The 12,302-nt window shown below is 41.8% G+C and overlaps 1 protein-coding gene across 1 annotated transcript in view; it reads left to right on the top strand.

Annotated features, from left to right (window-relative positions):
* The window catches only part of LOC134194744 (protein FAM149B1-like), a 19,906-nt gene extending 7,766 nt beyond the window's left edge, over window positions 1–12,140 (top strand). Inside the window, exons 3-22 of the mRNA XM_062663697.1 lie at window positions 1–89; window positions 2,045–2,126; window positions 2,190–2,256; window positions 2,318–2,556; window positions 2,619–2,691; window positions 3,297–3,426; window positions 3,484–3,535; window positions 3,630–3,760; window positions 5,041–5,174; window positions 5,300–5,333; window positions 5,398–5,516; window positions 7,059–7,107; window positions 7,168–7,199; window positions 7,260–7,307; window positions 8,202–8,295; window positions 8,361–8,422; window positions 8,476–8,536; window positions 8,805–8,892; window positions 10,036–10,224; window positions 11,888–12,140. The exon at window positions 1–89 is cut by the window's left edge and continues 197 nt beyond it. Coding sequence (XP_062519681.1) covers window positions 1–89; window positions 2,045–2,126; window positions 2,190–2,256; window positions 2,318–2,556; window positions 2,619–2,691; window positions 3,297–3,426; window positions 3,484–3,535; window positions 3,630–3,760; window positions 5,041–5,174; window positions 5,300–5,333; window positions 5,398–5,516; window positions 7,059–7,107; window positions 7,168–7,199; window positions 7,260–7,307; window positions 8,202–8,295; window positions 8,361–8,422; window positions 8,476–8,536; window positions 8,805–8,892; window positions 10,036–10,224; window positions 11,888–11,940 — 1,826 coding nt within the window. The 3' untranslated portion in view covers window positions 11,941–12,140. The remainder of the gene's footprint in view (window positions 90–2,044; window positions 2,127–2,189; window positions 2,257–2,317; window positions 2,557–2,618; window positions 2,692–3,296; window positions 3,427–3,483; window positions 3,536–3,629; window positions 3,761–5,040; window positions 5,175–5,299; window positions 5,334–5,397; window positions 5,517–7,058; window positions 7,108–7,167; window positions 7,200–7,259; window positions 7,308–8,201; window positions 8,296–8,360; window positions 8,423–8,475; window positions 8,537–8,804; window positions 8,893–10,035; window positions 10,225–11,887) is intronic.
* Window positions 12,141–12,302: the final 162 nt, after the last annotated feature.

Here is a 12,302-nt window from a genome sequence, read left to right as displayed (position 1 = left end):
GAGGCAGAAGGAGTTTGTCTCATTCACACTCGGGATCTCAGGGGTGGACGTCCGGCACGGGCAGCGAACTGTCGTATGATGATGTAACGGTCAGTTGAATATTTATCATTAACTTTTACTGTAGTTGTGTACATACGCAAAATCAATTGATGCATTTCGTATTCTAGACTTATTGTTGGCATCTGTGGCGTGGTTTTAGATATCAAGCGATTATATAATTGATATCAACAACTAATTACGCGTATTATTATGTTTATTGATATTAATGTATAAATTTTAATTAAACTTGTTATTTTAATTTATTTAATTTATTTATAATTTATATTAACTAATTTGTTATTAAAATTTGCTATAACAATTATCTGCAGTATTTGATATTAACATGAAAATTATGTTAAGCATTTTTTGGGTTGAATATGTCAGTGTTTTTCTATTATGCTATTACAGTCTATTTGTAAGCCCTGTCTACACTAGCCCAGAAATGGATTGAGATTTGATTGCGATCATACTGATTGTGATCTGATCGAGATAGCAAGCATCCACACTGCACTTTGAAACGATATCTCCGCCTCTCTTTGGTATCACGTGACTGATATATTCTAAGATGGCGGATGTGTCCGTGTGTGTTTGCTTGTGGAAAGCATTGATGCAACCACGTAAGGCAATTCGAATTGAGTGAGAACAAAGAAGAGTGAGGAGGGTTAGAGTGTCTGACTACACTCGGTACTGCACGTGAAGGTAACGCCCACTATTTTCATAATTGGATTCAACCGATTGTGATCGATGTGGATCGAATCCACGTCTCAATGTGGATTGGATTTATCGCAATCGCGATCGTCTTGAAAGTGGATTTGCGTATTAGGTGTGGACATGATGTTTGCGGTCGGATCTCGATCCAGTAAGTGAGTTGTTAGTGTGGACAGGTCGCTAGATACCGTATTTGTGTCAATACGTATATAACAAGTTGGTCCATGATTAAAGGAGCACTTTACCGGTCTGCGTATCTCTGACTTCGCCCTCGGCGCTAAACGTTTCTGGTCACACATCAAGTTGGGAAGTTTGGCGCTATCTCAGAGCAAACTTGATAGCGGAGCATTATGCTAAGGAAGTATGATTGTAGAGAGGGTCTGGCTACGTGAGACTATTGTATGGCCTCCATTCGTAGAAAGAAACACGGAGGAAAGTGTGAAAGATCGAGCGATTTGACTCCTTACCTTCGCCGGATCTTCATAGTCTTAGATCACCAGGTAACTTCGCCGTCAGATACCTTCACCGGATGATTTTTGCCAGACTTGCCGGAGTGAAAGTCTGGCCCTTGCACGAGGATCGGAGCCTAAGTATGCGTATGTGTGAACCGTACTGTGCTGCAGGAGACAGTTATCAAACCGGGACTCCGACCATCGGCTTTTCACGTTGGAATACCAACGGAGATATGGGTGGGAGGGTAAGGGACAACAAATTTCCTGAAGCGCTGACGCTTGCAATTGCTACAATGACCGCTACACTCCTGCAGTGGCAAGTATAGTACTTTGCGTGGATAACTCTGCCTTTAGCCACAACGCGCGTTAGTGGCACCGCTAGCGTGCACAACTCCGGGGTGGAGTCAACTCTGTCTAACATTGTTAAACAACATTGCAAGTTGCTCAAGACGATCCATTTGGAGTCTACAACATACAAACGACCGAGTCACTTATGAACTGTAACTTGTTCTCTTTCACTGTCAGAGTCGCCTGAAGCATCTAGACCCGTCTCTTGTGTGCTCTAGCAGTTGGCCTCAGAAAGCAAGACCAAAACAATGCGCCGCACAACACAAAACCGTTCGGTCCACAGCCCAAGGTCTTAACGTGCATTAATGTTTACTGTGAGTGCGTGAATCGGTGAAGTGTTCCTTTAAGTTACGTTTAAGATATCTTTATGTATTATTACTGCTGCATACTTTTATTGAATTTGATATAATCATATTGATGTATCAATCCAGACGTTGTCCGTTCTTGTCTAATAGAGTGCTATAGATGAGTAAGATGGTTGTGTATTTCGTTTTTAGGAATTCGATCGTCAAGCATCAGCGAAAGTTAAACAGATGTTTGACGACATCAACAACGCTTTATACGACCAAAGCACGTCCGGTCGGTATCTTTGTATTATCATCATATTGTATTGTAATGTACACATGTCTTGTCCACGTGCAGCAGTCAAAGGCCAGATGCCGATCAGTTCCGAATGTGCCGAATGGCAGACGAGATTTCTTCACCTCAGGTCTGTTTGTGCATACGTCCTTTTGCAGAGCATCAGTTGTGATGTGATGTGCTACACGTAGGGTTGTTGGGTCGCGTATGGACTATACAAGTGGACCAGACGACGAATTCGATATGCTCTCATTTATGTGCCATTACCCTCCTCCCCTAACTCGTAACGACTACAGCGAGACGTTGCTCGAGGATGTGACCGCCGAGGAGTCGCACGGTCTAATGTCTCCCAGTCTCTCTGATGTAAATAAACTGCAAATTCAAGGAAAGAAAATTAAACTAAAACAATTACCTAAAACGGGAACCATTGGTGAGATCACAGAGTTATGATCATTGATTTCAATGATGAAAGTGATTTGACTGTGTTGGTAGAATGGAATGCTTTGTATGAAGAAGTGATTGTTCAGGATGGCAACTATGAAGAATATATTGTATTTGATAGCAGGTTAGTGTTAGTCATGAATTATTCGAACCTTTTAGTGTTTCCAGGGTATCTCCTGTAGCACGACTGAAGGAGACAGTCTGGATACATTTTTGGTCATGTGATTGATTGTGTAGCTACTATTGTGTAGTCACCAATTTTAAATATTAAGGCCTTGTCTTATGTTTATGGGCAGCTTATATATGCAAAGGTTTGATAAAAATGTGGCTTTTATTCAAGGGCGGTTGTTATTGGTGACTCTACGATGTGAAGTTTGACATGCAATAGGATTAATGAATTAAGGACCATTTCACACAGCCCTTGTGACTAATTGTGGTTTTATATCTGGCACATTGTTGTTGTTGTTGTTGTTGTTGTTGTGTGTGTGTGTGTGTGTGTGTGTGTGTGTGTGTGTGTGCATGCTTGCATGTATGCGTGTTTGTGTGCATTTGTGTATGTGTAAAGTTTGTTACTGCTTAGCTAATTACCTTACTTAGATGTACGATGGTCGTGAGTCGTGTTTGTTATATATATATATATATATATATGTGTGTGTGTGTGTGTGTGTGTGTGTGTATGTATGTATGTATGTATGTATGTATGTATGTATGTATGTATATCTTGTTTAGCGAAATAGAAGCAACTCCAAAGAAAGATCTATCGTGTAGACAGCGAAGATTCGGCTTGCCTCCCGTCACACCAAATGCTTGTGTAAGAGACACGGCGGTCAGTCAGTTGTTTGATCGCAGTTGGAGTGACGTACGAGTGACATGCTACATTGAATGTAATCTGATTATCATGGCATAAATTGTGTAGATCTTACTGACATTGAGACCATTACTGGATTTGTACAAAATGAAAGTTTTAGGTAACGTTATGTATGGCATTACCATGCAGATTTTTTATGCTGGAATGTTGATGTTTATGGTCAATTACTGAAATGTGTTGTGTGTTGGGTTTAGCTAAGGAGGACTTTGCTCCTGTGGATAGTACACCGACGCCGACTCCGGATGACGTGTTTTCTCAGACTGTACAGAGTGATCACATCACGGGTGGATTCGGTCGAATGCTGGCTGCAAATTCAGTGTCGCAGGTGTGTGTTCTAATACTTGATGTTTGATTAATGTAGTCTGGTTGAGCTTTTATGTGTTTTTCTTGGTATAAATTCTGTTTGTGTGGGGGTGAGTTGGGTGTGTGAGGGGTGGTGTAGGGTATGGTGTGGGTGTGTGTGTGGGTGGATATGTGGGGATGGATGTAGGGTAGGGGCAGACGTGGGGGTAGATGGAAATGTGAGGTAAATGTGTGTGTGTGTGTGTGTGTGTGTGTGTGTGTGTGTGTGTGTGTGTGTGTGTGTGTGCAGAGCTGTTTTTCTGTGTTTGTGTGTGATAAACAATAGTTTCAAATAACAACCCTATCTACTAAACATTTGACAAACAATGAACATAGAATTTAGCTAATTAGAGTACGCTACTGCTTTTAATGTTTTTCAAGACTGTTTTTCGAGGCTCCAAGAATTAATTTGAATTTTTTCGAATCGTAGTTTTGAGGTCTTGATGCACAATATATTAGTCATTTTTTGATTTAATTATTAGTGGCAAAAGTTTTTTGTCAGCTGAAGCAGTACATCGCATGGGAAGTGGTACTGGAATTTCTTTTTAAAAGCTGAAGCAGTAGACGAGAAAACAAGTCGCTCGCTTCTTTGCTGAGTTGCCAGCAGACTTCCGCCTAGCAGGCATTTTGACTATGTTTCATGCGCATGCAAAAAGGCAAACCTGGACTTATGATGCAGCAATTTTTGAGGCTCCAAAAATATATTTATGTAATCTAGTATATATAAAGCTCAAATTGTGTGTGTGTGTGTGTGTGTGTGTGTGTGTGTGTGTGTGTGTGTGTGTGTGTGGTCATGTGTGTGTGTGTGTGTGTGTGTGTGTGTGTGTGTGTGTGTGTGTGTGTGTGTGTGGCGTGTGCATGGTGTGTGTGTGTGTGTGTGTGTGTGTGTGTGTGTGTGTGTGTGTGTGTGTGTGTGTGTGTGTTAGCTTATAAGCTGCTAATAGCGTCTGAATGTCTTACTGCATTGCACTTACATTTGAAACTCTCTCTGCCAAAGAAAGATCCACTAATATACAAAGAATTTTTTGTGTATACACATGTAGACGTCTGCGTGCAGCTCTGATGACAAACCAGGTTTGTACAGAATTTTTCACACACATGCTAACTTTTTTCTCTCAAAACACTCAAGAGGGCAAGACGTTTCATATATAGCTCTTAAGTTGTGTGTCACTCGTGTGTCTAAGTTTGTTGTCATGCATGCCATTTGTGCTCTGTAGTTTAACATTAAGTTTTACACTCTTACATACTTCTTGTTTATTGTAGCTACGGTTCAGGACTCTTTCATATGGCAACAACTCTCAGTCTAGCGGGATGGTTGGTGATGTATCCGATCTACACGAAGTCATGACGATTACACACGTTCCTCTGAGACAACGACAATCGTCGGGACTCCATCAGTAAGTCATAGGCGAACATAAGCGCACGTGTTGTGCCGCGATGACAATAGCGCAGCCACGCGTGTCACACTCAGAATAATGCACATTCAACTGTTGTCAACGTTGTGGGAATGTTTTGTTTGTAGGCTGGGAAGTAGAGAAGGCACGCCATCTACAGCAGTGAGTGGCATTGAGGGTTAACTCACTTTGTGTATTGTGTTAACGTTTGTGTTAATTTGTTGAGGCACGGAGCCACGAGGCAACGGGAAGACTCACTCGACTCGGAACGGGTCATTTGTTATCCAGAGTGTCCGATCATCAGCTGCCGTCTACAATGCGGTCTTTCATTGTCAAACCCAAAAGGTGCTTATAGTCGTTGATTTTGTCGTAGAGCGAGAGCATTACCAAATGCAAGTGTTTGTATAGTCAGTTGAGTAGTCGTTAGGTAGAGAGATTTATAGGTCATGTCAAACATAAAACCCTGACGTGTAAATGTGTACTGACAACGAATGAGGAAATGAAAGGAAATACTTGTACGAGACTAAATCATGGCTACAGCCGTCTTACAGTGTGAGGTCGGCATGGGGGGAAATGAGGTGAGTTGGGTTTGGGTGAGAGTGTGGTGAGAGCGAGTGGAATGGAGTGTGGTGGATGCAGTGGTATGGAGTTGGGGTTGGGGTTGGGTTGAGATATGGTGGCTTGGAATGGTAAAGAAGTGGGGTGGTGATGAGGTGGGGTGACAGCCAGGGGCATGAATATTATATTTGGATGTAGTGGACACCTATTAATTTAATGTATGTGTGTGCATGTGTGTGTGTGTGTGTGTGTGTGTGTGCGTGCGTGTATGTGTGTGTGCACATGTGTGTCTGTGTCTGTCTGTGTGTGTGTCTGTGTGTGTGTGTGTGTGTGTGTGTGTGTGTGTGTGCGTGTGTGTCTGTGTGTGCACATGTGTGTCTGTGTGTGTGTCTGTGTCCATGTGCAGGGTTTAAAATTCCCGGTCACCTCCTTGCCATTGGTGACTAGCACTTGCGATTTGGCGAGTGAACGTGGACCATTTGGTCCCCTAAAGATTCCATGCGGCATTGCACATGGTCGTCCTGGCCGACTGTGTAAAACCACAGAACCTCCCATTTGTATACTAATAACAACAGAAAAGATCTATCTACCAAGGCAGGGAGAGTTCTGATGTTTGCACATACGTGACAGGATATTAGCGGTGTCTCTAGGAAACAGATCAATCACAAACGGGAATTTGCGAAGGGAAACATGTATTGTGCAAGAGGGCGTGTTGGTTTGTTGGACCAAGCGATTGACTTGTAGGCTGTTATCTGAAACTCTACCACCTCCTGTTTATTCTCCCAAGAGTAATTGGAAACCTTATCTGAAACAGTAGGTTGGGCTAATTACCTCAATGTGCCAAACGTTATCAGTGATGACATATAATTACAAAAACCTGGTCTTTTCAATAGACTTCAGGTGAAAGTAGGCAGAGATTAGGAGGATTTATTGGTGGTTGCTTTGTTACATCTAATTTAAACCACATTTAATTTCAACAAGTGCCACAGTAAGGACAAGAGAAAAACCACAGTTTCAAATCTCAGATGTTTACTTTCAGAAATGAAATGTGCGCACACTGAAATAGGAAAAGTAGGCATGTTTGTAAATTTGGAGAACTTTAGACCCTGATGTGTGTGTATGTGTGTATTCGTGTGTTTGTCTGTCTGTCTGTCTGTCTGTCTGTGTGTCTGCATTTGTGTGTGTGCACATGTACGTGTGTGTGTGTGTGTGTGTGTGTGTGTGTGTGTGTGTGTGTGTGTGTGTGTGTGTGTGTGTGTGTTGTACATGAGAATAAATGCACAAAACATGTAATTAACTATATTTATCTAACTTACCATTTATTATTAGGGTACAAATGTTGAAACCATTGGAGCGCTCAAGGACTCCTTTGTTGCTGGTAAACTTTCACATCTACGTATCTACTCTTTCACTGATCACATTTTGTTATGAATTTCAGGATGACTTAGAGGTGTTGCGCGGTCACAGACTGTAAGAAGATTGCTGCATACCTTATTCACACATAACCACAATAAACTTTGGAATGTTTAGCCAAACAGGTCCAGATCGACTCGGAACACCCTCAACACCCATCTGGGGGTACAGCCAACTACCCTACCGATATTAATTATTTATAAATTTTATATAAAAATTATAAATTTATAAAATAATTATTGATTTAATATAAATTTTATTTTTATGTCAATAGTTATTTTTGTGACAAAAAATTTTAAAAACAGTAACAGTCAATAATTATTTAATTAGGCAGCGCTGAAAAATTGTCTGATTGGGGTAACATGCAGCGGAAAACGGTGGGTGGAGTTTTTATTTTTAATTATCATCTAACCCAGCGTCTTGTTTGGAGCAAGTGTCTGGTCGCATGCGCAGTTTGCACGCTGCATGAGTACATCATTCACTTGATCACCGAATCCAACCTCTTGCAACACCTCACGAAGACTACAGTCGCCAGACACACGAAGAATCTTGCCATTTCTCAAAATGCATGCCTCCTCGGACACAGATATGCACAGGGCAATTGAAAATATTTTATATCTCAGCATGCGCATGCGCAGAAAACATCGGCTGTCCAAACACGGAGCGCTCAGTACATCATCTACTCGGTCACCAAAGCCAACTTCCTGCAATACCTCATGAAGACTACAGTCGCCAGACACACAAAGAATTTTGAAAACGACTCAGCGGCCCACGCCTCCAAACACGGGTGGGCAGGTTACCCAGTCAGACAATTTTTTGGGTGAGGTCTAATAAGTAATAATAAATTGTAATTAATTAAAGAATAATAATTTGTTTTAATTACGGTTTATTGTAGCATTGTGTTGTGGTATTGTAGTAGTTACAGTTGTTGTGTTGTGTTCATTAGTAATAATCATAAATAATAAATCAAAAATAATAATAAATAATAAATAATAAATTGAAAATAATAAATGAATAATAACTAATAAATTGAAAATAATAAATAATACCAATTTTTAGTGGTCGGAACCATCCACTACCACCGATTGAAAACACGTATGGACGGATAGAACAGAGTGAACAACCATCTCCTCCTCAACGCAAGAGCAGTCCTGTTAGACTGAATGTTATTGGTTTGTGTGTGAGTTGGGTGGCTTGTACAATTGGTTATGATCATAGAGAAGTCGAGTCAAGTTTTCTAATCGAATATCGAGCGCGGCGGAAATCATAGAAAACAATAGGTAAGACGTCGATCGGCGATCGAGTCGGATGTGAATTATTTGTCACGTGATAGGATTTTGAACCTGAAATTTATGAGTCACGACAGTCGCCCGAACACGACACATGCGTCACCAGTAAGTAAGAAACACGGACGTTTGGTTTGTGTTCCTAATTCTGCTTGTCTGGTTGTACACTCTGCATGTCTATTTGTACACCCTGCATGTCTGGTTGTACACCCTGCATGTCTGGTTGTACACCCTGCATGTCTGTTTGTACACCCTGCATGTCTAGTTGTACACCCTCTTGTCTGGTTGTACACCCTGCATGTCTGGGTATACACCCTACTCGTCTGGTTGTACACCCTGCATGTCTGGGTTGACATTTTGCTGTCGTGTTTTCTAGTCTGATTTTGATGTGTCTAAAGCGAACACTCGTCGATCTTCTACTCCACACAGCAATGCAGTTCTAACGCCTCACAGCTCTCGACACGGTAATCACGCGATGGATGTACTAAAAAAGTTGGTATTCAAACATGTTACTAGGGTTGACTGTATTGCCCACATATGGTAACGTAATCTGACAGCACTATTAGGGATAGCATTAATTATCATTTTTTAGTTTAATTAAGTACTACTGGGGATTTCTGAAACAGCGCCCACCCAACATTTATAGCCCATGGGCCGCTAATGAGAATCAAGATTGTGGTGTGCGATTCGACATCAAGGCCCAAAGTTGGTCAATATTCTGAAGCTGTATTAGTAACGTGCATTACTATACTACAGTGTACTTACAGGTTAGCAACCAGACAGCAGTCTTACACTGCGGATTAAAGAAGGAACCTCTAAAGAAGCGATTAACAAGAGGCGTAGGAGGGCAGTCAGGTCTGGTCGCACTCCTAAGTTTTTAAGACTTAAAGTATGCAGGACGTTGCAAGAAGCATATGGGCCTCACACTTGCCTACTCTGTGGTGTACTCAAGTCAATTTGCCAATTTCCAGAGTTTCCTATGAACCACCCGGGCGCTTATTGAGAACGGATTTTCTTCCATAAAAATCCCATTTTCTGTATTGCTGCCCTAGGCCTGGACACTGTTTCAGAAATTCTCGGTATGAACTGTGTGTGATAGCGTGCAGTTTATCTATTGTTGCTTTTTGCAGTAGCAGATCTAGGCAGGGAGGGCACTGGGGTGTGGGGGAACTGGCACTGGGTGCATGTGTTCCTCGTTTTTCATTATTTTTTTATTCTTTTTCTTGATTTTGGCTGTAAAGTATTCACAAAGACATCCCTCTCGACTATGACATTGTTGTAAATGCATTTGCTGCCAAGCGGCCGAGAAGTATCTTGCTTCAAAACTCATTTCTTGATTCCTCCGTCTTTCTTCATAGCTTTTCCAGATATGATCAAAAGTTTGGTCATTTCCATGTAAATCTATTTCGAAGGCTCATTTAGCCTATAGCAAACTGTTGGTCTACATCATCTCAACTTTTGTGTCCTTTCTACGTTTTTATTTTAAAATTTTTAGAATAAGTAGAGCAGGGTACGATACCAGCATTCAAGGCAAATTGCGTATGTGTAGATGTTCTTGTCAATCAACAAGATCATAATAGTACAAGTATGATTGTTGCATCGTTTAGGGATAACCACGAGTGGATCGTCGCCTCATAAGGGGTTAACGGGCATGAGTCTGCATCCTCAGATGAGAGAGAACGCGTACAATCGGTCGATGGTATCACATCTCGGCGCAGCTGGTCTCGATATGTTGTTGACGGAAGAAGATGACGAAACGGATGTCGCCAGAAACTTGTGGCCACACCATACTCAAGGTGAGCTGCTCGATGTTGTTGGTATGTTTGTCGAATTATTTGTCGAGAGATGTCTGTATTGGCTATGGCTTGATGCACATGCATGCACACACACACACACACACACACACACACACACACACACACACACACACACACACACACACACACACACACACACACACACACACACACACACATACACACACACACACACTGTGAGAAACCAGGCAGTGCCCTACAGTATCATCGGGACGATTACGAGCTTGTGGATCGATGAGAAGTTTTCGTAGCTGCTATTGTTCTGCATTCCTGTACTTATTTCTGAAATTTTCTGTACGAAATTATTGACCGTTTATCGTCTTCACTTGCCAATGTTGTAGCATTCACTTATACCCGGTGGTGTCTCTTACATTAAAATTTGCGCTTTACGATAACAGTAACCAATCCTAACATCAAATGCTGATTTTTTCTGTTTTCTTGTTGTGTGACATAACACTTCGTTTTGAGACACTTGTGTGTGAGCACATTGATGTCTCATTTCTCTGGAGCTTGAAGCTCTAATACTTCACTTTGTTTATTTGTATCTCAGACACAGTGGGACTTAGTGGTAATCCCGTCATGCGTTTGTTATGCATACGTGAGGATATTTGCATGGATCATTCATATGCATGTGCTTAATTAAAGGCAGATGTAATACCATCGTCTGGAGTGTCCAACAGCTTACCAACATTTATCATACTCTGCCAGGTCTATTACTCTACTGACATACAACATCGGTGTGAGTTAATCAACCAGCTATGATGTGTCGGCGTGTGCACACAGACACACACACACAGACACACACACACACACACACACACACACACACACACACACACACACACACACACACACACACACACACACACACACACACACACACACACACACACCAGTACTGTATGGTTGTAGAAATCTCGTGATGGCATAGTCAGAGATGTATCTGACCGTCTAGTTACAATACCAAGGAACCTTAGTAACTAGAGTGTCTTTCCAATTTCTGTCCTAATCGGGTGGTAAGTGCTGTTTTGATCTTGTGGTTTTGTCTAACATCCTGTAGTGCTAAACCAGTCGATATTTGCAAATGTATGTCCTTACTATTATTCCTACTTGGTTTTGTTCTCTTAGTGTAGAACAGGAAACAAACCCTTATAAACCCTAACCCTAACCAAATCATAGCCGTGGCATTCGTGCCTGACGTTTTGTTGAGATTTCTTTCCAGCTGGCTTTTCTGTTAGGAAAGTGTCCTTAATGGCATGTCTGTCACTCTCACACTTTGCACAATGAGCCTTTACACCTTGAGCTAATTGGCTTAAATTTTAGTCTCAATGGAATCTGCTTTGGAGGCGTTTAGCTAATGGCCTGGAGGTGTTACGAAGATTGCACAACACAAAACTAACTGATTTCTCAATGTTCTGAGAACCACCTGTTATCGGGTACCATATGCACGAAGTTCACAAACCCATTCAAAGGTGACCCTGCAGGTGTATGCAGATATTCTCACACATGCTCAAGTTCAAAGCATTTTAGACTAACATCAGTTTCTAGGGAACGTTTTGTTGTTGTTGTGGCCAATCGATGTTGGTTGGTTGAGCAATGCGACTGGTTGTGTCCTTCATGCTGTTTTGTCTTTGCTCTGTAGGACAGCAGAATCACTTTTCCGGTGGACGGAAACAGAGGAGTACATTGAGATGAAGCGCTGCTTCGCGTAAGGAATTTATTGATTGCCAGAGACTGGCAGGAGGTTATACCACACACACTCTCATACATAGAATGGATCAACATACAGTAGTAAGCAGAGACATCTTTCTATACAAGCGTAGGGTAAGAGAGAAGAACACGAGCGCGTGTAGATTATAAGGCTGTTGTATATGAACAAGGTTTTTCTCGTCGTATACACGCTCGTCGTTGTGTGATCAGCAGGTTGTGATCAAAGTGGCATGAGACCAATGGGCTGTTGTGGGCGTGGCTTGCGACCGTGGGCGTGGCTTGTTACTGCGGGGGAAGTTGCTGAAGTTGCTGAGGTTTGAAACCCGATTTTCTGGCTGATTGCGTTC

The sequence above is a fragment of the Corticium candelabrum genome, chromosome 19 (assembly GCF_963422355.1).
Source record: "Corticium candelabrum chromosome 19, ooCorCand1.1, whole genome shotgun sequence".
Taxonomy (NCBI): Eukaryota; Metazoa; Porifera; class Homoscleromorpha; order Homosclerophorida; family Plakinidae; genus Corticium; species Corticium candelabrum.
Note: the sequence above shows the minus strand (reverse complement) of the source record. Positions and strands in the feature narration are given on the sequence as shown.